General features: G+C 38.4%; 1 protein-coding gene across 8 annotated transcripts in view; it reads right to left on the bottom strand.

Moving 5' to 3' along the window:
* Positions 1-26591, bottom strand: part of Stard13 (StAR related lipid transfer domain containing 13) — a 528094-nt gene that overhangs the window by 23719 nt on the left and 477784 nt on the right. For 6 of the 8 annotated variants that reach the window (XM_074043562.1, XM_074043563.1, XM_074043560.1 and 3 more), the window contains 4 exons: positions 16553-16616; positions 5075-6435; positions 3558-3731; positions 2263-2479 (listed from right to left, as the gene is read on the bottom strand). In XM_074043562.1, coding sequence (XP_073899663.1) covers positions 2263-2479; positions 3558-3731; positions 5075-6435; positions 16553-16616 — 1816 coding nt within the window. The remainder of the gene's footprint in view (positions 1-2262; positions 2480-3557; positions 3732-5074; positions 6436-16552; positions 16617-26591) is intronic. The other 2 variants (XM_074043561.1, XM_020156793.2) reach the window with 1 other exon arrangement.

Here is a 26591-nt window from a genome sequence, read left to right as displayed (position 1 = left end):
GGGTGTTACCTTCTAGGTTAATTCTTTTTGATCTAACCTTTTCTCTAGTTCCTGGTCCCCTTTTCCTATTGGCCTCAGTTGCTTTAAGGTATCTGCTTTAGTTTCTCTGCATTAAGGGCAACAAATGCTATGTAGTTTTTTAGGTGTCTTACCTATCCTCACCCCTCCCTTGTGTGCTCTCGCTTTTATCATGTGCTCATAGTCCAATCCCCTTGTCATCAACAAAATCTTGATAATGGATTCATTAATGAGTTGTGTAGGGCCACTTCTTAAAGTGCGCCTCAATGCTAGAGACAGCATCATCCCAAAGTCCACTGCCATTCTAGTAGTGCAGTAGAATACAGTGGTTAAAAACTTGAATTCTGCAGTTAGATTTACAAGCAAATGTTGGTCCACCATTGAGACTAGGGTGTTAACATCGCCCAGGGTGGATGTAGGAGTAAATGAACAATGAAAGCAGAACATGCAGGACACCTGCCTGAAACATGCCAGGCAATCAAGAAAGGTTTTAGAGAACTGATGGCATAGGTGGACTACATTTCCTTTAGGCATTCCTGAAAAAACACTGCTTTCTCTTAAGAGAGTTTTTACTAATCAGCATTAGCTGGCCATGGTAATGGAGCAAACTGCAATCTGTGCTTGGTAAAGACAGGGCCAAGAACTCTAAGAGAGTCATAAAGAAGTTGAGTCTGGTGTATACCTTTACAAAAACTGAGAAGCATGGAAAAATTCTGTCGGAAATCAAAGCCTACCTTCCATAAAACACAATTTTGGGTCTGGACCAAAAAAATAACAATGTATAATTGGGGCCATAAAATCATAGGTCAAAGGGTGTGAATGCAATACTTTTAACACTGGAAATAAGATCAGAGTGGGTTTTTCCAAATATTCAGCTGAATTGATCTCTGAATATTTCTTTAGTAAAATACACACAGAACATTAACTTTAATTAATGTGTATTCTTGGTGGAACCTCTAAAATTAAAAAAAAATTATGTGTAAGTAACCAGATTTATTGGCTTGCTCTACTGGGATGCTACTTACATCAATTAATGTTGGGCATCTGAGAAATAAGAAGCAAGCTATTAAAGTAATTTTCAAAACAAAAACAGCTATCATCACAACAACAGCAGTTACCCTGTCCTCTACTATACATCCAAATATGCAAAAATGTATCCGTACATTCTCTAGATAAGAAGAGTCAAAGGAGATCATGCATTTAGTTTAATCAAAGATGATTTCAAATGACAATGATACTGATGTTTTCTCCACTGAAAACTGGTATTTAATTCATCAAGAGATCATTTTGATTCTAATTGTGGACTCAGTTTTGGTGTCTCTACAACCATTAGTTGTCAAAATTTTGAGTCATATAGCTTAGCTCATTCCTATCCACTGTTCCAAGACCACACAGAGTAGGCCATTAAAGAGTAGGATGAACAAAGATCATTATAAAATACCTGCCTAAATATATTCCCACTACTCAGGGTTGCAATTTATGAAGCAGGAATGTGACTTTTATTTTAGACAGAATGTCTAAGAAACTATGGGTGTTAATTTGGAGAAGCAAAATTTTCTCTTTGTAAATTATAGGATGAACTTCACTCTGGACTTAATCACATTCCATGATTATGGTAGTCACCAAACAATCCCATGGGCAGAAAGTATCCCTGAATATTTTGTTAAGTATGAGGTTTATATTTTAGATGAGGGATAATTGATTTAGCTGATACTTTTTAATATTTTACTTGAACATGTAAAAAAAGACAGAAATAAATCTGTCTTTGGTTTAAGCTTTTCTGGTCATGGAAAAAAATTAATGAAAGGAGACATAAAAACAGAATTCTTTTTTTGCAAAAATAACAGGGATAAAAGAATGCTATAAAATAATGCCGGGACAGTAATTCAAAAGGACATAGCTTTTTCAAAAAATACATAGCTGACCTCCCAGTTTCCAGGAAATGTAAATTAGACATCACAGGTACAAACTACTAACATTAACTTTCTGCAATCACTCTAGAATGTCACTCAAGTAGCCAATGAGGAAACAGCCTCAAATATCTTCACAGGGATGTAGCCTAGTCACATCAAATTTTGACATATAAAGATCAGTCTTCCATTTAAATGATAAGAAAAGGTGAAGGGGAAGTGGGGAAGAGGAAGATCACAGTGCTTTTTCCTTTCCATGAGGCATGTCTTGCCTGACACTTGGCAGCCCTGGCATTCTATCAACCCAAGCCCGAGTTTGGGATTACAGCCATACCTGATCCAAGCAGTTGCTGCGTAGATATCTCAGCGCCTGCTGAATGCTCTGAGGCAGGGGCTGTCCTGTCCTCTGGACATGTACCATGAGAGGAACACCAAAGACAGCCTTGTCTTTGTAGTCGGGAACTTTCATCCTCTTCATGAACTTTGGAACTGACCTAGAATTCACAGAAACCAGGTCATGCAAGGCCCGTGGGGCACACTGTGGGGAGAGGCTGTGGAAGCAAGAAAGAAGGAGGCCAAGATCTTGTTGGAATACCCACAGGCACAGGCAGAATTCAACATTCTCTCTATAGTAATCACAGTCCATGGTAGTACCAAGTGTGGCACTTGACTGGGTGATATTTCTACTAGATAGCATGATTCACATCAGCAGAATGTATTTGTAGCTCTGTCTTAAAGTCAGGTGGACATTTTTCCAATTGAATTGTGACTGACACATCTCTCAAGTGACAAACTCTTAAAAGTCCCCACCAGAACAAAACAAAACACATTTAAAACTTATAACAGGAAGAAGAAATCTGGTTGGGGTTGGAGGAGAAAGGAAGGAGAGAAGGTGAATCACATATAATGGTTATGTCCTTAGTTTTCTAGAGTTAGTTGTAAAGGGAATTTTAATACAAAAGCATATATTGATTTGATTGCAATTTATAACCTGAAATGTTTTTGTAAAAACCTCCATTGATTCTTCTATATATGAAATACACAACATAGGACAGTCACTGATGGACACATTTTATATTTTTATCAAATCCACTACATTGTTTACAACAGGTCCATATAGGAGTTCCAACATATGCTTTTGTCAGTTCCTTAATTATAAAGCTTTACTTGTTTGTATTTGCCAATAAAATAAAAGCAGAAATGTATCTGAAGAATTAAATGCTCTTTGAATTAACCAATACCCTATGTTGTGAGTTTTGCATCAGGACAGAAGGTACAAGTGACAGATGTTTCCTTGCAAACTGTCAGAATTATTTTATGGCAAGTTTACTTTTAATTCCTCTGTTCATAATTAATCACTCTTTCCTTGTCTCTTTTTCTTTCTTGGAGCTTGATTGCCTTCCCTGGAAACCAACTGAGAGCTACAAATAAAGCAATGCTTCCTGCAGGCGGCATTGGGCCGAGCTGGGCTGCCCAGAAGGCAGGTGGGAAGCAGAAATCTACGCGTGGCTTCCAGAGAGGGTAGTGCAGGCAGTGAGTGGATTCTCCAGACACCATAAGGTAGATACTGAAGCTTTTGCAACCACACATTTAGCTTTGAACACATGGCACCCTGAATGTGCTACGCACCAGGTCCAGCCGTGCTTGTTGGACAAGGAGTACTTCTCCATGATGGCTGTGAGACGGAGCAGCGAGAAGCGCTGCAGCAGGTTCAGCTGGCTGGCTGTCTGGCTGCTGATGTGGGGCGATGCTGGGGATGGCTGAGGCTGATGCGAGAGCTGGAAACTGTTCCATCGCAGTCGCCTTAGGTAGAGAGACCATCAAAGAAGCCAATCACTAAGTGGACATGTTTTGGGGAAGCACAGGATGTCCCTCATCAGAAAAGTAGTTAAGTAGAGTTCAAAAATGAGCCAAGAAAATCACAAAGCAAATGGAACTGATGACACAAATGTGCAAAATTGACATGAGAAATGATTTTTTTCCAAGTTGGATAGATTTGGAGTTATATCTGTTTCAGCATGAGATTTAAATAAGTGGTACAATTAATTTTGTTAATGTTTATTCCCAATTTTTCCGAGTCCAGAGCAGCTAAGACAGTACGAGAGAGAGAGAGAGAGAGAGAAAGAGAGAGAGAGAGAGAGAGAGAGAGAGAGAGAGAAAGAAGAGAGACACACACATATAGAGACAGACAGACAGGAGAGAGATGGAGGGAGGAGACAAGAGACAAAGAGGGAGAGACAGAATGGCAGAAAGATGGAGACAGAAAAAGGAAAGAGAGGCAGAGAAACACACAGAGACACAGAAAGAGAAGAGAGATGGAGAGAAGACAAGAGAGACAGAGAGTGAGAAGAAGAGAAGGAAGAGGTGGAGAAAAAGGAGGATGGGGAGGAGGAGGACAGAGAAAGGAACAGAGACAGAGAGAGAGGAGAGAGATATATGGACAAAGAGCAAAAGAAAGTGAGTGAGGCAGACAAAGACAGCTAGACAGGGAAAGGTCTCAAGCATCTTGGCCTATAGATCATTTTCCACTGCTTTCCAGGCCCCACTGCCTGAGATGCCATCAGGTGATGGCACACAGTGAGCTCCAAGACACATCACTGTCTCAAGAAAACCCCAGCAGCATCCACTGTGGTATTGATTCTACCAGTCAGGCCCTTCCACGGGCCATTTTTCTTGGGTGCTTCTGAAATGGTCTTTGAAAATCAGCTTCTTAAAGCAGAAACAACTTATGAAGCATACATCTTAAAACTCAGACATTTCTCATGGGATTAAAAAGAGTTTAAAATTCAAGGTAGAGACATTTAATGGGCTTCAAGGTCATGGGAGGAGCCCATGCACAGGGACTGACTGGGTCTCACTGTCTGTGATTCCTACCTATGATGCTTGGCCTGTAAGAAGACACAAATTTTTTAAATAAAATTAAGTTTGAAATAGAGGATAAACAGTCAGAGAAATGAATACATATTGACATGGATTCAAGTATCACATCTGTACAGAAGACCTAATTCCATTTGAATAATTCCTAACCACTTATACCTCTCAGAACAGCATCAGTAATTGAATATTCTATTCATATTTAAGAAATAAACAAAGCACAAACCAAATGAAATGGATGAAGCATCAGTCTATAAAAGTGTGCTGCTCACCTGTTTGGCCTGGTCAGAGAAGCTCCTACACCAGAATCCCTCCTTTCTCTGACCCCAGGGGCCTCAGATTCATTCAGAGATGTTCCATCTCTTTCTACATCGCTGGGTGTTGTCCGACCTTCAGAGACAGAGTTGCCTTCAAAGTCTAAGGACAGCTGATTAGGAGACGGAAAGGGGGACAGAGCAGGTTGCCCCACCAACGCATCATGAGTTTCAAGTTCAGGCAAGACATTTTTTGACCAGTCATCTACCACCTCTTGGAGCCCGTTGACATGCTGCAGAATGTCATCCAACTGAGGGAAGAGGTCATCTTTCTCCAAGTCCAGCAGATCTCCTGTGCTGGCATACAGATGTGAGCCAGGAACGTTGTCATAGATACTGACTCGGCTTGCTCTGTGGCAGGATGCCATGAGCCTGGGCTCCCTGGTGCAGGTGCCCTGCTGTCTTCCAAGGGAGATGCTCCCAGTCCTCCAATTTACTCCATTGCTGTTGTCTGTGGGTGAGAGGCTTTCAATAGAAAGTGCTTTGGGGAATGTTCCTGGTTTGTGATCCTTGGGAATATGCACCACTAAGTTCTCTTGCGAGTGAAACCCGAGTATGTGGTTTTGGTCTGCATTCTGCAACGCAGTGCCTGCCAGCACATCTAGGTCCTCCAGGTACATGCCCCCACGCTTGTTGGCCTCGTGGTGGCATTTTCGCTCCTTCAGGCATGGTGTGCTCACCCCGCTGCTGCTGTGCTCTGATGGGCTGCTCTCCCCGCTAGACTTGCCAGAACATGGGAGCTCTTTCCTGCAGGCAGCTGGGGGTGAGTTCTGCAGATCACCATTTGGTATCTGGATACACTGCATGGCTTTAAAGGACTCTGGCTCCTGCTGTAGCACAGGCCCACTGATCACGAGGCCCCCTGTCCGCCCTGGCCCCTTATACCTTCCTTGTGCTCCCTTGGCTCGGAGAGTTTCCATGCGTTTCAGAAATGATTTAGCCCTGGCCCTGGTGGGCTTCTCGTTCTTGGGATGGAAAGGGTGGTTTAGAGTGTCTCGGGGGGGCTGTGGCAGGCTGCTGTTGACTAGAGTGGCCTCCAGCATGACTGGACTGTCAACACAGTACTGGCCTGACTGGCTGCGGCCATCGCTGCCTCCGCTGCTTTCGCTGTGAATGGAGCAGACTTCAGGCTCACTCAGGTCTGTGAGGACGCTCTCACTACTGGTTGTGTTTTTCATCCTAGGGCCTCCCGTGGACCCATTCCTGTCTCCTCCAGGGAATAGTGTGTGCAGGTCGTCCACACGTGACCACCTGCGGCTGGTTCTTTGGAAAGTCCATTTGTTGCTGATACAAAGATCTTCCTCATCTGAGTCGTCACCCTGCAAAACGTGATGGAAGATGCTTATGTTCTGGGACCTGGCTACAAGGTGACCCAGCAGGCCTGGCTCTCCCATATTCATGCCCCCCATCTACACTAGGTTTCCTGGGCATCCCTACTCTGTTCCTCCACTACCTCTCAGTGCCTGTATGTCCTCTTCCTCCCTGGCGGCCAGGGGGCCTCTACTCAACTTGCTAAGCTTTCTTACTTTAAATTTCCTTAGAATTTTTGAACCAACCTTCCTCTCTAAGACGTTTTCCCTAACCAATTAGATGAGCTGTAATTACCATCTTGACCAGACAGTTTAAATATAAAACACTTGAAGTCCTCTTTTGATGAAGAAACTCAACTCTGCCTTAAGGATACTTGCTTTTCAATCCCAAAACCTCTTCCTGAGCTCTAGGACCGTTATTTTCAGCTTCCCTCTTCTGAACCTCAATGTCAGTATCTCTGAAAACTAATACTCTTTACCTTAGACTACCAAGCTCAATTCTTATCATGTATTCTCTGTATAAATTAATAGCACAGTTATCTGCTGAATTCCTCTAAGTAGGAATTTGGGAGCCAATCTAGAGATCACATTTAGAGAGAGTCTAATCCAGCTGCTGGGCGTCATTGGCCTGCTTGTGTTTAATCAATTCTGAGTGAGAATGCCTTTGGCTGCACACGCACCTCCTAGTTTTTGTGGTTAGTCCCCATGGTTTTTCAGTGTCCTGCATTCTGTATCTTACACAATGACCTTACCTGTCTGGTTTCTGCTTGGATTTGTGGCCTCTGAGAAATGAGCTTCTGTATTTCCTGAGGCAGAGGTGTCTTTGTTTATCTTTGCATATCCTTTGACCTAGTACAAGACCTTGACCTACAGCATATAATTTACTTCCAAAGTGAGACATCTGCAGATGCCCCCTACTCGTGCATATCACTAAGACCCAAAGTGGAAATGATTTCAAATCCTTCATTTGTATCTTCACTCATGTTCCCTTAGTCTAGGTCCTCATCATCTCTTTCTGGATCTATTACAGTAAAAACCTGGCTAGAATCCTTGTCTCCAGCATGTTCCCCATCTAACCAGATTCCCACAGTGCAATCCAAACCCAATCATATAATTTCCCATCTTAGAAGCCTTCAGCTTGAGAGCCTCCATTCTCAGTTATTATAGAAAAGGCAAAAAAGAACAGGGCCTATGTTTTTCCATTTGTTCATATTTATATCCTCCCAAATGCCCAGCCCATAATAATTGCTTATTTTTTGTTGTTAGTTGAATTTATTTTATTTTACTTTAGCCTCCCATTCTAAAATCTGATTCTAAATGCTAATGTTACTAGCTAAGAGCTATGTAACTGTGTACAAGCTACTCACTACCTCTAAAGTAAGTTTCTAACATGTATAAAATGTGATTAGAAATAAGCTTTGCCTCGTAGGTTGCTTGGAGGGGATTAAGTAAGGTGAGGTATTTAGTAGTCCCTCATTGTGGGTAATTATTCTTTTCAAAGTTTGTTCAATTGTTTATCTATTTTTTCCATATTTAGCATTCATCTTAACTCCTTGCAATGTGTTCTGTTCTCAAGGAAAAGTAAACAGATGCACAGTCTGTAATTATTGGAATTTCCCATTTTTGTTTATTTCTCAAAAATCTAGGTTCTGTCTGGTTTGAACTACACTTGAACATTCAAGTATTAAGGGGAAGAAAGTACAAAGTCAAGGCACTAACAAGAGTTCCCCAGATTTGACATCACAGTGGGGAATTTGACTTTGGTTTTCAAAATAAAGCCTCATAAAGTTTGGTGAAAGAATTTTTTTAAATAATTGTACCTATGTAAAAAAAGTCATCATGGGATGATGGCTCAAAACACCTTCTTTTGATACTTTGCGATACTACTTCCCTTTTTTTTGTGGTTGCTATCATAAACACCAGCATTTGAGGTCCATTTACAAAAAAGGCACCATAATAGCTTAAAGGCTGAGCTTGCTGGATTTCCATATTACATTTCAGGAAGTATGTGAAAAGTTGATATTAAGTAAGCATTCTGAAAAAGCTCTTTCAGCAAATAGTTTTAGAACAGGCAAAAGAAGGATCCACTACTTTTAAAGAAAACATAGATGTTTAAAAATAGAAACTATAATATTTAGTGTTGGTTCCAACTACTCTCCAAACCTGGTTACTGATGCTAGCAAATCACATATTAGTTGGACAAGGACTCCTTTATTTAGGTTAAGGAACGATGCCAAGCTGGGCTCTGTGGACTGGAGATAGAATGCAGCCTCTGTCTGCTAAATTCTAAGAGCTTATTACACTAGCTTTGGCCAACAAGATGTTTACAATCCATGAGTGGCATGTGAAAAAAATGGTAAACTCCTGGAAAAAGAGGAAAACAGTTCAGGGAAATTCTGTAGTATTTAGGTTGTTTAAACCAAAGCAAATAAACAAAACCCAAAGCAATAAAAATTAAAAACAAAACAAACAAAAGAAAAATGCCCATTCTTTTTTAGTACTCTGTACATACAGTTATCATTGTATATCCTCAAGAGTATCAAAATGGCTTTACATCTGTTTTTCCCACTGTGTAGTGTCTTTCAAAGTATTGATAGTGACCCACAATAAAGGAAATAGTTTCCATCACAAGTTGGGGTATGCATACACAGTACACTAAAGCAAAAAAAAAAAAATCATGCTATAATTATCCTTATTTGCTTTTATTCTGGTATTTTATTCAGGGGATCATTCCTAATCCAAAAATCGGAAATGCTCCAAAATTTGAAACTTTTTGAGGGTCAACATAGGGTAACAAGTTAAAAAATTTCACACCTGACCTCACGTGATGGGTTGCAGTCAAACTGTAGGCACGCTAAAAATATTGTATAAAATTGCTTTCAGGCTATGCATATAAAGTATATATGAATTTCATGTTTAGACTTCAGTCCCATCCCAAAGATATCTCATTATGTATATGTAAATATTGCAACTACATAAAAAAGTCTGAAATCTGAATCACTTCTGAGCCCAAGAATTTTGGATAAGGAATACTCAACTAATCTAGTTTAGTCTGTTTGATTTTTTAAAAAAATGTTGTTTGTGACCCATCAAATTCATTTGACAATGTAACAAGGGGCCATTTATAGTATGTGAACACCTTGCACTAGAATCTAAGTTCCTTTTACATACTCAGGACTGAGCAGAGAGTATCAGGCACATGGCAGATTTTCCAACAGTATTTGTGGAAGTATACTGATTATTTATGAGATTGTCAGATTTCATCCATTTGATCACTTTTGATGTTAGAGACAGTTTGTGATTATTCAAACACAAAATGGAGCTCTCTAAGAGTCAGATGTATTTCTGAAGAAAAAGACACACTATGTTAATTTTTGTTCTAATCTCGATGGTTTAGTACACCACAGACATACTGTAGACATAGAACTTCAGAATTTCAGCAAGACAACAAATAAAAAATTGTCATGATATTGTTCAAGGTGGATAACTGTGCTGAATACTACTAGAATTTTGTTAGTAGATGGCTGAGTAACTCCACCAAAGAATGTGAGAAAAACACTGAAAGAAACTGGAGGAAGGATCTGCAGAGAGAAGCTTCAAGGTGACGGCCATTTTAAGCATAATTCCAGTGAGCCAGAAGAACACTTACTTTTAAAATGTAAAAGTTGCTCAAGGTTATTTGCTAAGGGATCTTGAGCTAGGCACCCTCTTTGAGACTCAGCTATTAAATAAAAATCATAACAATACACATCTAATGTGGTTTACCAACAGAACCAAATGAGATTATATGTTAAAATGCCATCTAAACCTTAAAGTGATAGATAAAACTAATTCTCATTAGAGAACAGGGTGAGAATCCCTAACCCAAAAATCCAAACTCTGAAATGCTTCATATTCTGAAACTTTTTGAAGGCCAATATGATACCACAATGGTAAATTCCATAGCACAAAACTTTGATTTATGTATAAATTACTAAAATTATTGTATGAAATTACCTGTAAGCTATGTGTACAAGGTCTATATGAAAAATAAATGAATTGCATGTTTAGATTTGGGCTCCCTCCCCAAAATAGCTCATTCTGTATGTGAAAGTATTCCAAAATCTGAAAAAACCCAAATCCAAACACTTCTTTTTCCTAGCATTTTGTATAAGGGATACTCTACCATATTAGGATGTATTAAGATCTCAGCAGAATGGAAGAATGGCTTGTTAATAAGCTGAAATTGCATGAAGTAAAATATAATGAACCTAACTTCAAAAATCAACTATGGGTCATGCAGAATGGAACGGACTTAGTTCAACAGCTGTTCCTATTAATAGACTTGAGAGTTCTGGCAGATTTAATCTTAATGTCAGTTAACCACATAATATGGCTACCAAAGATGCCAACTTTTGGATGTGTGACCAGAGCACAAATGCTAGAATCTAAAGATTAGAATCCATTGTATTCATTGGCTGCATATATCAGGAATAAGAGGCTTTCTAAGTGCTACACTTTAAGGGGTGCATTTCTAGAGAAGAGTAACTTGAATGGCCAAGGATTTAGGAGCTAACTCCTGTGGAAGATGACTGATAGAACTAATAACTTGGTTTAGAAATGAGGAACTCTAGATAGTGCAACTCAAAGTGTGGTAAGGGGGCTGCCAGTGTACAAATGTCTCACTCTTTAGTGAGATAGGCACAGGAGTTGAGAGTAGCATTAAAATCAGGTGTCACCATGCGACAAGGCTATGCTATACAAGGCAGAGTGGTCTACTCATCTAATTGAACAAGGCAGATTAGTTTATCTACCATAATTCATAGTTTATCATTTTTAGGTACCATTGTTTCACATAAAGATAAATCTAAATTTATAACTTTACAATTGTGGGACATGGCTAATGAAATAAAAAGGAAGATGAATTTGGAAAATGTAGCATAACTTATTTCATTTCAAATAAAAGCTATTTGCAGGAAAACCTTAAGCTTTGAAACTGTTCTAAAACTTCATTTCATTCTATTCAACATACTAAGTCTAATTTCTTCATGATGGCTGGATTAAAACAAATAAACAAACTAAAAATTTTAGATATACATTATTCCCTGTGAGTACTGTTGTTGTCAAGCAGCCTATAATAAGAAACTCACTGTTACATTAAAAATTTTATGTATTCATAATTATAGTGTTTGTTCACAGTGTGTGCACAGGCATGTAACATGGGGAATTAGATTATTGCTTTTTCAATGGAAATTTTGTTAAGAAGGATGAACAAAACATTATTAGTATAATCATTATTCTTCATACTATGCATACTTTTAATAATAACACTATGGTTTTTGTCATTTTTTTCTATTTCTCATTCTATTTGTTCTGCTTATATTAATTGGAATGAAATTTTGTGTCAGTTGAATTTAATACCAAAACATTTTTTCTTGTATTTTCTATGATTTAAAAAATTCATTTTCTAATAGTTCATTTGTATTGATTTTCATAGGATCTCTATTGCAACTATTCTATTTAGCCATTGTCTTGAAAAGAATGGGTTGCTGTGTTCTAATAAAACTTTATTTATAAAAATAGGACCACCAGTTTGCCAATCCCTGCCATAGAAGTCATAACAGAAGGGCTGCAGTGTGTGTATAAGAGGAAATACATATTCTATGCTGCTCCAGAGAAAATAGGTAGGATCAGATGGGCTAGTTTGCATAAAATCAGCCTTTAGCTGGTTTTCTACATGGAAGACTTTTCTAATAATTAGAGTAAACTAAACTGACTTGTGATGTTAAGAATTCTACAAACAGAGGCTGACTGAGTTGTAAAGGATGCTCCCACAAGGAAATCCTGTAGTGAGTGGGTAGGAGACTAGAAAACATGACCAAGGATCCCTCCTAACACACAGATCCTAAGATTCAAGGACATCCACAAATAATTGTCTGAAATTCAAAACTGCTAATATTTCCCAGTCAAGTGAATGATGGAATACATCATTCATCAGTCAGTTTCCTCTCATTTGATTCTGTTGTTAGGAGCTGCCAGGAAAAGTGGTATTGTTGGGAGGTTGGGCTGTGAAAGTTGGAGGGTGGTGGTGGTGGTGGAAGCTGGGCCCCTTGTCAACTGTAGCAACTCTATAACGTCCATAGCACCCAGGCCTGGAGAAGCTGGCTTCAAGATAGCAATTAGTCATGGATTCTGGGTTGCTTTCCACCTTTGGTCATGACTTCAGAGAGCCTTATTAAATGGTAACTTTAACCTGTGCCTCCTTTTGAATCTTCTTTTTCCCTTGGGAAATCTTCAGTAAGAGGAAAAGTAAGAGTCTGGTGTGGGCCTGTGTCCTTTTCTCATCAATAGCTGGACTGGAATCTTCAGATTCTGACCTTTCCTTTGAATAGAAGTCACATGACATGCATACTAGCCATAACTGGGGGAGTTCAATGTCATCATGAAGCCAGTGTGCATTTGGGAGGTAACGATGAGGAAGAAACCTTTTCCTAAGAATGGGCAGCTTGGTGTGTGCCTTGGAGTTTTTAATTTAAGTGAGACTCTAATGTTTGGCTTTTTCTCAAAAACAGAACATTCTTCACTGAAATTATATATTCCTCAGAGACAGATGGCAATTACATACTCCACAAAAAAGATTTAAAAAAAAAAAACTTGGAATTTGGTCCTATCCTTACATGGGAAAGGGGAGCCACACAAATCCACAGCTGTAAGGAGCAGCTAGCTAATCCACAGTTACACAGACACTTAGAAGCATATCTTCCATTAAAGTTAACTGGAGCCCAGTGGCTGAGTCAGCCTATTTGGAAGCAAGAATATGCCATTGGAATGTGTCAAGGCTGGGCTGAGGAACCTGAGACCACAGGTGGCTCAACTGTAGAAGTCCCCAAGCTCTTCTGAATGCCTCTTGGCAGGGCTTTAGCCCAGCCAGTCAGTGAGATGCATCACTAAGGTCAAGAACATTTGTCTCTATCTGACTCTCAGATGCAGAGATGGTGACCTGAATGCTTAAAGTGCCACTCTCTCATCTACAAAAATGGTTAGATGTTATCTTGTGGAAGGGTGGCTCAATGACATTTCTCCTGGAGTTTTACAATTAGCATTTGAAAAGTGCTGGGTGTGTGGCCCTGACTTCAACCCCAGTACTGAAAAAAAAAAAAAAAAAAAAGACACATCTGCACACCTAGCAAAGAATGAGTAAGCATATTCAATTATTTGTTGCACACCTAGCAAAGAATGAGTAAGCATATTCAATTATTTGTGGGCTTTTCATTTTCTTCCTTAGGTCAGCCTACCCAAATCTTCAGAATTAAAAAAAATGTCATAAAGGCAATGAATAAATTGTGGGCATTAATAGAGGTGGCAAGGCACATCCATCTAAAACCAGTGAGAACCTTCCAGCTGTCAGGCCAAGGCCAGAAGTGCACTCTGCTTCCTTTATACTTCTCATTATCTTTGAAAAGTGAGGAGAGATAGTCTGCTGCCAGAATTCCTGGGTTCATATCCTACCTCTGCTTTTTCTGTGTGGCTTTGGGCAAGTGACTGAGCCCTTCAATTTCTACATTTGTGACACAAGTTAATGAAAGGAACAGGGCTTGGCAGAGAAGAAGCCTTGTGTCAGCATCTGCTAACTTCCAAACTTCCAAGCAAGCCCACACAGCCTTTTCATAGGTTCACTGCCTCCAAAGGATAAGAATTTGTGGCGGCACTTAAATCATTTGGGAACTACATTCTGCAGAATTAAAGTCGGGGCCTCTGACTTTAGGATTTATTTCTATCTCATCGATTGCTTAAAATGGAGATAGATCTAGAAGAAATGTTGCTCTCCAAATAACCGAACTCCAAAGGTGACTGAAGCTTCATGGGGTACTTAGTTTTCAAGTATCACTTTATATTTTTGATCATTTGGCTGAATCATAGCCTGTGCTTTTTTTTTTTTTTTGGTAGTAAATAAAGGACTAGACTATGACTCACGTAAAGGGTAGATGAGAGAAACGGGCGCCACCACACAGCACCTTCTGCATCGTTGCTTGACCCAATCGTGGATGTTGGCATTATTGATATTCACACATGCTGAAATTTTTTATTTGAAAATTCAGGCCATGACTGCAATTTACAATGTGAAAAGCAGTATTTTATTCAAGCATGCATTTGTGAGGCCTCTAACTAAAAAGAAGCTGTAAGAGTGTATGCTACTATAGCCAATATAAAAAAATACATGAAGAATGTCAGAATACTGAAGTGCCCAATTTTAAAGGGGAGCTTTTGTGAAGGTAACTCACAAAGAGCCTAACAAATGTTATTCATGACTATCTTGCCTGAGGGTTTTGAAAAGCTGGTGACAGGGTAAAAATCCAATCACTCCACACGGTGGGAAACAAATCATGTCATTAGTTTTCAGCATTTTCTTTTGTGATACACTGCATCTAAAGGCCTGTATAGGCCCTGTATAGATCAGCCATCTGAGGACTCATGCTTTGGACATACAGGCATGGCTGTGTTCATTTTAATAAGAACCATGTGTTACAAACAAAACAACATCTGACCCTCATCCTTCAAGTAGTATGTGTGCTTCTCAAGGGGTCTATTCAGCCAGACAGCTGTTGGGAGGTTTATTCCCACATTTTAAACTTGTCTTTGGCTTAAGTGAATTGCTCATGTTTTAATGCTTCTCTGGATATTGTTTTTCACTCCTTTACCTCCTTAGCTGAAATCTTTGGATCCTAGTTCAAGCCTGAAATTGATTTTACGGTAAGGTCAAGTCAAATTCATTTGACTTTTTGGGAGGTGCTCGTTTAGAATGGAAATTCAGGTAAGCTGTTTTTAAAAGATTAAGTTACTCAGGAGTGGCTTAAAATCCATTGAATGTAATGCTTTCTCTGTTTAAACCAGAATAAAACACTTTCTTTCTATTTGAGGATGTTTTCTCTGCATCTTCAAAATATTCAGAGGCTGGATTGGTTACATAGTGAAGATGCTAAATGAAAAAAGTAGTAAAATATTTTAATCTGGACTCTCCTAAAAAGGATCAATTCAGTAAGGAAGGGCTGTAGAACAGCACAGTGACTATGAGCCAGTTAGACATGCTGCGGTTGAAACCCTGTTGTACCACCAGCTGAAAGGTCATGTGAAAACCAGAGGTTTAGTTTCTTTTTCTAGAAAACAGAGAATCCTTGCATGAATGTATTAAATAGCATAATATGTGGTAATATATAATCTAACTCCTTGAAGCAGTGAAGTGCTCAACGAAGTGTAAGTTAAGTATCCCTTACCCAAATGCTTAGGACCAGAAGTATTTGGGATTTTGAGACATTTGTGTACACTTCACTGGTTGAGCATCCCTAACCAGAAAATCTAAAATCCATAATACATTGAAATCCAAAACATTCTAAGAATCAAGTAGGCACTCAAAGGTTTGGATTTTAGAGAATTATGGATTTCAGACATTTGCATTTTCAGGTTAGGGATACTCAAACTGTATAGCTTCATTTCAAAACTGAAATCTCTTGTCTTGTCCACACAAGGGGCCTAGCACATGCAAAGACCTATAAGAAGCAAGGAGTATAGTGATTTTTCAAGCTGAACCAAATTCCTTCTGAGAAGAAAGAAGTGTCAGGGCAGAGAAAGGTGCAAGATGAGGCAGACTCACTGTCTTGTGGTTACACTGTCCCTAGTTCCTCTACTCCATCATCAAATGAATCTGTCTGAGATGGATGAACACTTGACTTGACATGTGCCTGAGATAAAATATGCCTGGAAAGGATGAACCAGAGATACTTGGCGAGGATACATTAATCCTTTTCTTAATCTCTTAACCTACTCATCATTGTGGAGTATTTGAATTTAATATGAGGTTGACATTTATGACTGCATAAACTTCTGAAAGATTACCCTAAAGAATTGAAATATTTACATCTTTATGCAAACTCTTTTATAACAAAACTAAGGCAAACTGAAACAATGAAAGAAACAATGTGGGCTTATAATGGACTTACTTATGACAACTGTGATAAAATAGGATATTGGAGAGGAAACATAGATGGTGGGCCATTTGAGAATTTTACTTAGGTTCAGGTTGTTTCTAATGTATGAATACAAGCTGCTTTTCTTGGTATGGTTATGGTCACAGCAAGGTGTGGGCACCCACCTTTTTCCTTTGGAAGTTCACATCAAGTTTCATTGAGGCACACTTGTTCAACGTATTTAGTCGTCTAAAAAGAAAGAAAAATGTGATGATTGTTACCATTAATCTGGTTTCATAATCCTTTTTCATTTCTAGTGAAGTCAAAAGTGCAGAAACAAATCACTTATGTTCCAAGACAATGCTATACCCCTAGAAGGTGAGCAAGAAAATAGTTTCCATTTCTCTTCTGGCCTCTTGACCTGAGGACTCGCCCACCAAACCTACTAATTCCCCACCCACTCCCTTCTGTACTCTAAATCCACCACTTTTCTGGCTTTTCTTTCCACCAGATGATTGGAACTCATCACAGTAATTTTAGTTATATTTTCACTAGCCCTTCAACTCATTTGTCACTTTGACCTCCCATTAAGTCTACCCTGTTGATCCCCAAATATGAATCAACTCAACCATCTATCTTTTATCTTGCTCTTGGATGGTTGGGTATACATGGAAAGTGACTTAGATTCCGGTGCTGAATTACACATGCTGTGTCCTTGGCCCAAACACACATGTTGAAGCTCTAGCTTCAGCGTGACTGAATTTGGAGTAAGGGGTCATTAAGGGTAAATGAGGTCAGGATATGATCATACCCTGATCAGTAGGGTAAGCAGCCCCATAAGAAGAAGCACCAGAGTGTTCTCTTTCTCTGTCTCTTCTATTTTTCTCCTTTCTCTCTCCTCTCTCCTCTTCTCTCTCTCTTTCCTCTCTCTTTGTCTCTCTCTCTCCTCCTCTGCCCCTCCCTCTACCATTTGAGGACATTGGGAGAGGGGTGACTGTTTGCAAGTCAGAAAGTTAGTCTTCACCAAGAGTCAAATCTTGCCAGTACCTTAAAATTGGACTTTCCAGCTTTCACAACTATGAGAAATATATTCCTGTCATTGAAACCCCCAGTCTATGGTATTCAGTTATGGCAGCCCATGCTGACTAATGCATGGATTTCGATTTTCACCCTCAGCTGGGCTCCCAAAATTGCTGCCTAGCAGAATTCCTTTAATTTTTCTCTCTGTTTGGCTCCCAATCTCAGATATCAAAAAGACCCCATTCCTGACTGATGACTTAGCCACTGCTTCCAGCTAAGAAATAGAAGCTATTTGATATTAGCTCTTTAATAATCCTTTCCATCATCATCAATTGTATCTACATGGTCATTTGTCCTGATGCTCTTCTCTTCTGCCTTATAAGAAAAGATGGTTCTATTCTTTTTCAAAGTTAACCCCTTAACTTTGTTTAAAAAATTATTTCAACATTACCACTTCATCTGGGACTTTGCTACCTAATTTATTTTCTGTCTCTTCAGTAAACTCTCTCAACTGCTTTTTCTCTTTAAGCCCATTCCTGTCTTAAAAAAATTGACTAGTTAATCAGTTAGTTACCTAAATAACCATAGTAACGCAAACTATCAATATTCCTTTAATCCTGTAGTCTTCCCACTCCACTACATTGATTACTTCAGTATTATCCATCCTTTTACTACTCCACTTGCCGAGAACATCATTGACTTTCATTCACTCTTCAATCCTCTTCAATTTCACGCAATTTTCTTTGAAAACATCTATATTATTTTGTTTTATTTGATTTCTTTTTTAAAACCACATATGTTTTAAAGAGTCAAACATTATGCCTATATCTTTTTCCACTTACCACTCTTGGTAGGCAGCTCTTTTAACTCTTGTTTGGCTGTTTATTTCTAGCATCATGTTTGTGCTGTTACTTTGTGATCTTTCAGTTTAGAGAATTATCTACTGAATTCTACTGAATTTGTTCTTTGGATGTTGAAGATTTATTTTCTATTGCTATCCACTCCTCACATCTCTCTCTCTATCTCTCCTTCTCTCATTCTTTGCCTCAACCAAATGTAATTGTGTCATAATTTCATAATTTTTGATAAATAAATATCCATAATTTATTATGAACATGGAAATTTTGTTGACATGTATATCATATTTGAATAATTTCCCTTTTATTCTCAAATTTTCATTATCCGTAGTTTGTTTCCTTAATTTTCTATGTGCTTATCCCTAAATTCAAACTTCACACTTCCCCAATTATCTTAACCTTTAAGTGTTTTCTATTATCAGATTATCCATCAATTTAGTTTGCTTAAAGACATGTCTCTCAGAGACTTTTGATTTGTCCTAGTCAGGGTTTTCTGCTCCTCCCCCCTTTTAATCATAGGTTAGTCACATTTCTCAGAATTGAGACTCCTCTTGAGAATGTTTTCTACTGTTTTGAAAATGAATAATAGACACTTGCAGACATTAACATTTAGAAGTAAGCAGACTGTTACATAAGCTCCTGCTTCCAGTAGAGTACCCCACCTTCCACCTTGTTCTGTGTTCCCCATGCTAGGGAATTTCTGGTTCAGCCTCTCGAAGGATCAACTTCTAGTCATCTGCTGATGGTGAGGCAGAGAGAAATTGCTTAGGTACAGAATGAAGAAGTAGCTCTAGGAATCTACCTGCTTAATGTAATTTCAAGCAATCCTCTTTTTATTATGACTTCACCCTCACCACCAAGTTTTGAGTATGTTAGGGTTTCTATTGTGGAAATTGAGTTTGTTATGACTTTCTTCTTTGACCACATACTCTTTGTTTATTGGGCTTGCTAAATCTTCTACTACATATTTCTATTTTCTGTTTTGAAACTGTTATAGTTGTGATTTCTGTGTGGGCATCTGCTTCTGTGAAGAAATGTCCATGGAATCCGGTGAGAATTTAGAAGCAAGCAAATTCAGGTGGTTAGCCTCTCATCTTTGATCAATGACCTTTTTTTATATGCAAAGATCTTAAGTTTTCAATCCAGTGAGGTTTTGGCTACTGTAAGTACCCTTAAACAAGAGGAAGAACATTCACAACAGAAAGTTCTCTTGTGTTCCTGTCCTGCCAATTCTCCCCGTCTCTACACCTCTTCCCACTACCCCTGGGCATTCTCCTTCTGACTTCTGTCATGACAGTTTTGCCTATTCTTGGTTATAATACAAATGAAATCATATAGTGTGTATTATTTAAATGTATGGCTTTATTGTTCAACACATGTTTTTTAGACCGAACTGTGTTGTTGAGTATAGCAATAATAATTCATCTTAATTGCTAAAAAGTATTTCATGGTATGAAGCTGTACAATTGGTTTACCTATTCTGTTGCTTAAGGACATTTGGGTTGTTTCTAGTTTTGACCAATGATTTTCTAACTATCCAATCCTATATCTTCATTTTAGCAAAGATCTACTTCTACCAGAGGACACTAGTTACCAGCCACTATTCCTTTAAACTTTTCATCTTTGTTATTCAAGATTGTCAATTCTCCTATCTCTCTGAATACCATCTCCTATCAGTACTATCTCCTTAATTATTAAAATACATGTATATATAGCCCTTATTTATATGCAAATATACATTAATAGGATATATATATATACACACACACTTATATGTAGAATTCAGACTGAAGCTTTTGCTGTTTTTACTCGGCATGGTCATATTGAAATATTTAATCTCATCTAGAAATAAACTAGACTCTGTCTAGTTTACAATCCTTTATTTCCAACCCATCTGACCCAAACCCTGGAGCTACATTTCTTAAGTACTCACTGTTCTCACTCATCTATGGCATCTTGTTGGCTCTTCAAATTCTAATACCAAAACTGAACTCATTTCATTCTCTTCATAGCCTATTTCTTCTATTTACGGTCATGTTTTGAATAAAAGCATCATCAATAGGCCACCCACACTAGAAAACAAAGTCATCCTGAGATACACATTCATTGATTACTAAGTCTGGCCAAGTATATATCTGCCATATTTCTAAAGTCTTGCCTCTCCCTTGGCCCAAATTCAGGTCCTTCTCATAGAGTCCTTTCACCTGGAGTCAGGCAACAGCCTCTTAATTGCTTTTACTATTATTTCCAATGCTTTACATTGAAACTAGTTCTATTTCTTTACTTCTTATCACATTACTCATTGACTTAAAAATATTTGATTTTCCTCATTTTCAGCCATCTCCAGTTTACCCAGTGACTATGTATTGATAGTGTCAAATGAAATAGGCGATTCTGGATTAAAAACTGATCATCTGGTCTAAAGCTGTCTTTAGTGAGTTCTTGGCTTTTGCTGCTACAACTAGCAGTTTGTTTTTTTGGCAGGTTCCACATTTGTTAACATCTCTACCTAGGAGTTGTGTGTAAAATTTAAAAAAAAAAAAAAGATGCTCTTTTGGCAGCTCTGTGGTGGGTTTGTTTAGGGAAGGACTGCCAGTTATTTATATTTTCTTATCTAACACACTTGTTCTTCCATTATGGTTGGAAGCACAAATAAACCATTCTACTCTATAAAGTTTTTGATCTACTATATACACAAAAGACATCAAAGGGCTTGTCCATTATATATCACACACTTAATATGCTTTATATTTCTGATACATAGAAAGTTTATTTATTATTTTTTAAAGCTAAAGACTAACTAGATTTATCTTCCTAGATGTGGGTCCTTTAATCACACAGAAACTCAAATCTGTCTGAATCTTAAAAGATGTTCAGAAAACATATAAAGAATGTGAAGACTTGTATGCAGAATACATAAGGAACTCTTAAACTCAATAATAAGTCAAACAAACTGATTTTTAAAGAGTGCTAAATTTGTGAACAGACACTCTGAAGATTACAAATGGCTAATAAACACATGAAAAGATCATGTCCAGCATCATTAATTGTGGGATAAATGCAAGTTAAAATAATAATGAGACACCAGTACATGTGCACAAGAATGCCCACATTAAAAACACTGAGAACACTGAGAGTTCAAAAGAATGCAGAACTTCTGAAACTTCCAAAAGGATGTAGCTTCTTTGAAAACTGTTTGGCCATTTCTTATATAACTACACATATTTTAAGCATCTCACCCAGAAACTCCACTCTTAGCTATTTATTTAAGATAAAAGAAATTATGTCCATGAAAAGATCTGTACTTGAATGTTCATAGTAGCTTTACTCATAAAATAGTCAAAAAATAGAAATAATTCAATGTTCATCTACTGGTAAATGTATATAAAAATTGTGGCATTTATACAATGGGAATACTCAACAGGTAAAATCACTGAATACTGATACATTCAACAACATGGATGACTCTCAGAGGTATTATGTTGAGTGAAAAAAGAAACACAATGAATATGTGCTATATGATTCCCTTTATATGAAATTTTAGAAAAGATAAAACTGTAGTGGTAAAATGTATCAGGGTGTGCCAAATACTAGTAATGGTAGACTTTTTGAGCTGACAAAAAGATTTTGAATATGCCAATAACTACACAACTGCATTTGTTTGACAAAAATTCATCAAATTGTATACTTTATATTGACATTTGATTTTTCCCCAAATGTAAATTATACTTCAATAAGGCAGAAGAGAAATTGATGTGAGGGACATTAGTGGGAATGGCAAAGTAAAATGCAAAAGTGGTCATTCATAAATGCAACAAGAATACTGGCAAACATTGTCAAAACCAACTTTTTAGGAAAGCTGGAAATTAATATAGGCTTGCAACAAAGCAAGTAGTGTGTATTTAAGAGAAATGGCTGACTGTATCCCAGAATAGGGAGATCTATGGATTTGGAACGTGCTCTATTCCCATACTCCTTTCTTTAGCTCTGCAAGGGCTCTGAAAGCCAAAACTTGAAAGCAATCAAGATGTCAGGTAAATGGATAAATGAATTATAGTAGAGGCAGACAATGAAATTTCAATAATTAGAAATGTGCTATTAAGACATGAAAACACGGAGGAAACTTAAATGCATATTACTCAATGAAAGAGGCAACATGAAAAGGTTACATACTATATTATTGCAATTATATTCTGGAAGAGGTAAAACTATGGAGACAATGAAAAGATCAGAAAGATAGAGCACAGATGATTTTTTTTTGTTGTTGGTGGTACTGGGGTTTGAACTCAGGACCTCATGCTTGCTAGGCAGGGACTCACCACTTGAGCCACTCCTCCTGCCTTTTTTGGTGTTGAATATTTTTGAAATAGGGTCTTATGAACTATTTGCTCAGGCTGTTTTCAAACCCAGATCCTCCTGATCTCTGCCTCTCGAGTAGCTAGGATTAAGATTTTTAAGTTAGTGAAACTATTCTCTTTGATACTATAATGGTGTATACATTTATCAAAACTCATAGAATAAAAGCACTAGGAGTTTTTAGTGTTAAATGAACTCTATGAGCTATGAATTTAGGGTGATGATGTGTCAATGTAGGTTTGTGGATTGTAACAGATGTACCACTTTGGTGGTGGGGGAGTTGATAGTGGTGGAAATGTGCATGTGTGGGACAGGGGTAAATGGGAACTCTTTACCTTCTGCTCAGTTTTCTTGTGAACCAAAACCTGCTCCAAAAACAGAATACCCTCAAAAATATAATCTTTGTTTTATTCATTAAAATAATTTTATTTCTTGGAATTTGAAATTATGGATGTAAAGTGGTCTGTATTTCTTTTGTTTTCAATTTGATGGCTCATTAGTTCTCAATCCTACAAAATTACTGTCACCTTAGAAATTTTGGATACAATTTCAAACAACATGCACATCCAATTCTTCTGAGTCTTACCACAAACTAAAGTGGTCTGAAACTAGGTACACATTCCAGACACGGTAGCATTGACTTGTGATTTATTTTACACAAGACAAAATAAACAATGCTTAACTCTAAGAATACAGATGGGATGAAACATATAGTCTTGATACATGATGCTATTTAAGGCCTGGGTTAAGGAAGGGAGTCAGAGATGCAGGTCAACAAGAACTAACTGAAGGTGGTGTTAAGGCATTCAAAAAAAGAGGAAGCAACTTGGTTGGTTGTATCAAATACTTAAGAAATAATAAGTGATATAAATCCTAAAAATACTTTTGGATTTAGCAATTGGTGAGGACAGTATAGAGAAGGCGCAGATAGGGCAAAAGGTTGAGGGGAGGAAAGCTGAGTAGTGAGTGGACCCTGAGAGAGAGAAAGTAGTGGGCACTGGTTGTTCTCTAAAGAAGTCAGTTAAGAGAGATAGTGATTTAGGACATTTTGAGGAGCAAATGAAAAATACACTATCATATAATATTTTCTAACTTGAAGAAGCAATGAAATAACTTGTGAACTGACAGGTTATTTACTTCCACATTCCAGTTCAACTTGACAAACATTTATTCATGGCTTTCAGGACAAGGCCATGAAACATCAAGCATCCATAATACAAAACTGAATAAGATACATTCCCCATTATGGAGCCCTTAGAAACTGCCAGAAATTCCCTCACATGCCCAGCTGACCACAGCAGGAGCAAGGCGGAATTCAGGATAAAACTGAACTGGGCAAAGACTGCAGGGGGGCTATGCAGGAGAGCCAGGGGAGAGCATGCCCAGGGCTAGGAGGATGGAGGACTACAGCAGTGAAGAGGTCCTGCAGGACAGCAGGAAGGCAGAGATTGAGAGGAGCAGGTGTCAGGCATGTTGGAAGGTGATAGGAGGAGCTGGGCCCAGACAGTCAGGGCCTGACTCACACTGTACAGGAGCCTGGGGACACACACAGAGGCATCCCCTACAGACTATAGAAAAACAGAAGGACCCTGTCCCTGTTTATATTTTAAATTCATATTTTACATCTAAACTGACAGAGTTCAGATTGGTTATGAGGTCTCCCACACTGATTTAACAGCTAGTTTCCTGGGGTAGTTCTAATATTCCTGCCAAAGGCACGAGAGGAATAACAAGCAGGGGTACAAGTTCATCTCTTCCAGACAATTCTGACTCCATTCCAGCAGCCTGAACTTCTCACCCTCCCATGTGAGGACTGTGGACCAAGCCCTGTCTGTCCAGCAGTGTTCTGGGTGGGGCCCTTGAAGACATTCAGGAACTAAAGACACTGAGGACATGCTCTGACCCAAGCATCAAAGGTAGCAGGTCAGGGGGCAGCTCCTCCCTGTGCTATAGCCCCAGGGCATGGGAAAGGGCTTCATGCAGAGGAATTTAGCAAATGGGGATTCTGGAGAGCAGGGTGGATACACCATACCAAACACACCAGGCCTAGGGTCTATCTTACAGGGCTGCTATGAGCATTTAGTGAGTAAGTATTTGTAAAATGTTTAAGAGAAGTGTCTGGTACACAGTGAGCATTTTATAAGTGTTTTAAAGAAACAGAATAACTGTTTATTAGAATTTGTATTCATTTATAGACTCGAGATTTTAAAGGTGGAGGTGACCACAAGGATCATGCAACCCTAATTGCCTTCTCTGAATGGCTCATCCAAGGATTCAATCCAGTTAATCATCTTATATACAATAAGTAATCCTGCACAATTTTGGGGATAAATTGTCTAAAAGGGAAAATATTTACAGTCAATTATCAATATTCATGCACATTATCATTAATATTAATAGTATTATTTAACATATTTAAAGCAAATATGGACCTTTGCATATAGAGGTAAATCATAAATATCATTCTTGTCAGTATTCTCCCTGCTCGCCCTTGCTCCATATGAAACTCATTCTTAATTATCCTTTTAAATATGAAAGGTCAGTGACACATCGTATAGTTCTAACCAATTCTTTAGCTCCACCAAACAACGCCAAACACTGGATATTCTTATTTAACACAGGTTATAGTTAATTAGTATTTATTAACAACACAAATTATGTAAATGGTTTACTTACTTAACATTAATTTAGAAATTCAAAGGTCATATTGAGCATTGAGGCCCTACGTTAGCAGCCTGAGCAAATGTGGTAAATATAGCAAAATGCTGATGGAACATATTACTTTTCCTATAAAAAATTTCATTCTGGAGCCTTGCTTTGGTGCCCTTTGCCTTAAAAGTGTCAAATCTTGCAAGATATTTTGATACTTGGGTATCACTACATTCTGATAGAGTTATAGTTTCAATTATCTCACCTAGGCAGAGTCACAATGAGCTTTTCATGACTCATAGGAGAAAATATTTTTCAATAGGATTCAATCAAAAACATCCAAACAGAATTTTAACTGTGTTTGCTAAAATACAGAAAGCATGCTTTCCTGACTTGCAGTTACAAACTTTTACAGGGTGCACTGCTCAACATTGCTGGAGTCCCAATAAGACTCAGTTGTCATTCTGGAGGGTCACACCTTCAGCAATGCAGTAAACTTGTGTAGTTTCTGGGAACTAAAAATTAGAACTACAAAAACTTGAAAAAAATTAATGAGAACTACTCATCCACATACTTGGAGCTAGACATGGTTCCTTTCTGTCAGACACATCCTCAGTACAATAGATATCTTAAAGCCAATCAAAAAAAAAACGGTGACACTCTTAAATAACTCTCTCGTAAACCGGGACCTGGGACATGAACTACTTGTCTATACAGGGGAGACATATGCAGAAAACCAAAGGTGAGTACAATGCCTACGGTGGATACCATTTGCAGGAGACTCTGGCTGTCCTGTCTGCCTTTTTCTACTTGGCAGAATCTACCTGCCCTCTGGCTATATGATTCCCTCCAGCATTCTGCAGTGCCTTGGCATTTCAAATATGTATGAGAACTGTACAGGCCACAAAGCTTCAAAAATAAAGCAGGAAACCAGCTTTACCTGTGACTATAGTGCAGGAGGAAAAAATGCATAAAGTTACATCCCTATACTGCTCTCTTAGCATTAATCATGACTTACCATATGAGTGGGAGAGTATCTAATTAACCACTCATCAATCTCAAAGTTTGAAAAGTGCTGTCATTCCCATTGGGCTAGAGATCTTCCTTTTGCCTACTTTCCTCTATTCGCAAGGCAGAAATCTGGGTCCTGAGGAACTCACAATGAAGGGAAAGAGATTCCACGCTGCTGCTTCTTTTTTGGCTAAGTAACCTCCATCTGTTTACCTACTCCACATGCTTCCTTTGATCCACCCCGGGTGTGACTATTCCTTTGGCCTCTGTTCTACCCACAGCACCTACCCCTGGAGTGTCTCAGTTCACACACCTCCAGCCAAATGTTTTT

The sequence above is a fragment of the Castor canadensis genome, chromosome 10, assembly GCF_047511655.1.
Source record: "Castor canadensis chromosome 10, mCasCan1.hap1v2, whole genome shotgun sequence".
Lineage (NCBI taxonomy): Eukaryota > Metazoa > Chordata > Mammalia > Rodentia > Castoridae > Castor > Castor canadensis.
This window is presented reverse-complemented; position numbering and strand designations above follow the sequence as displayed.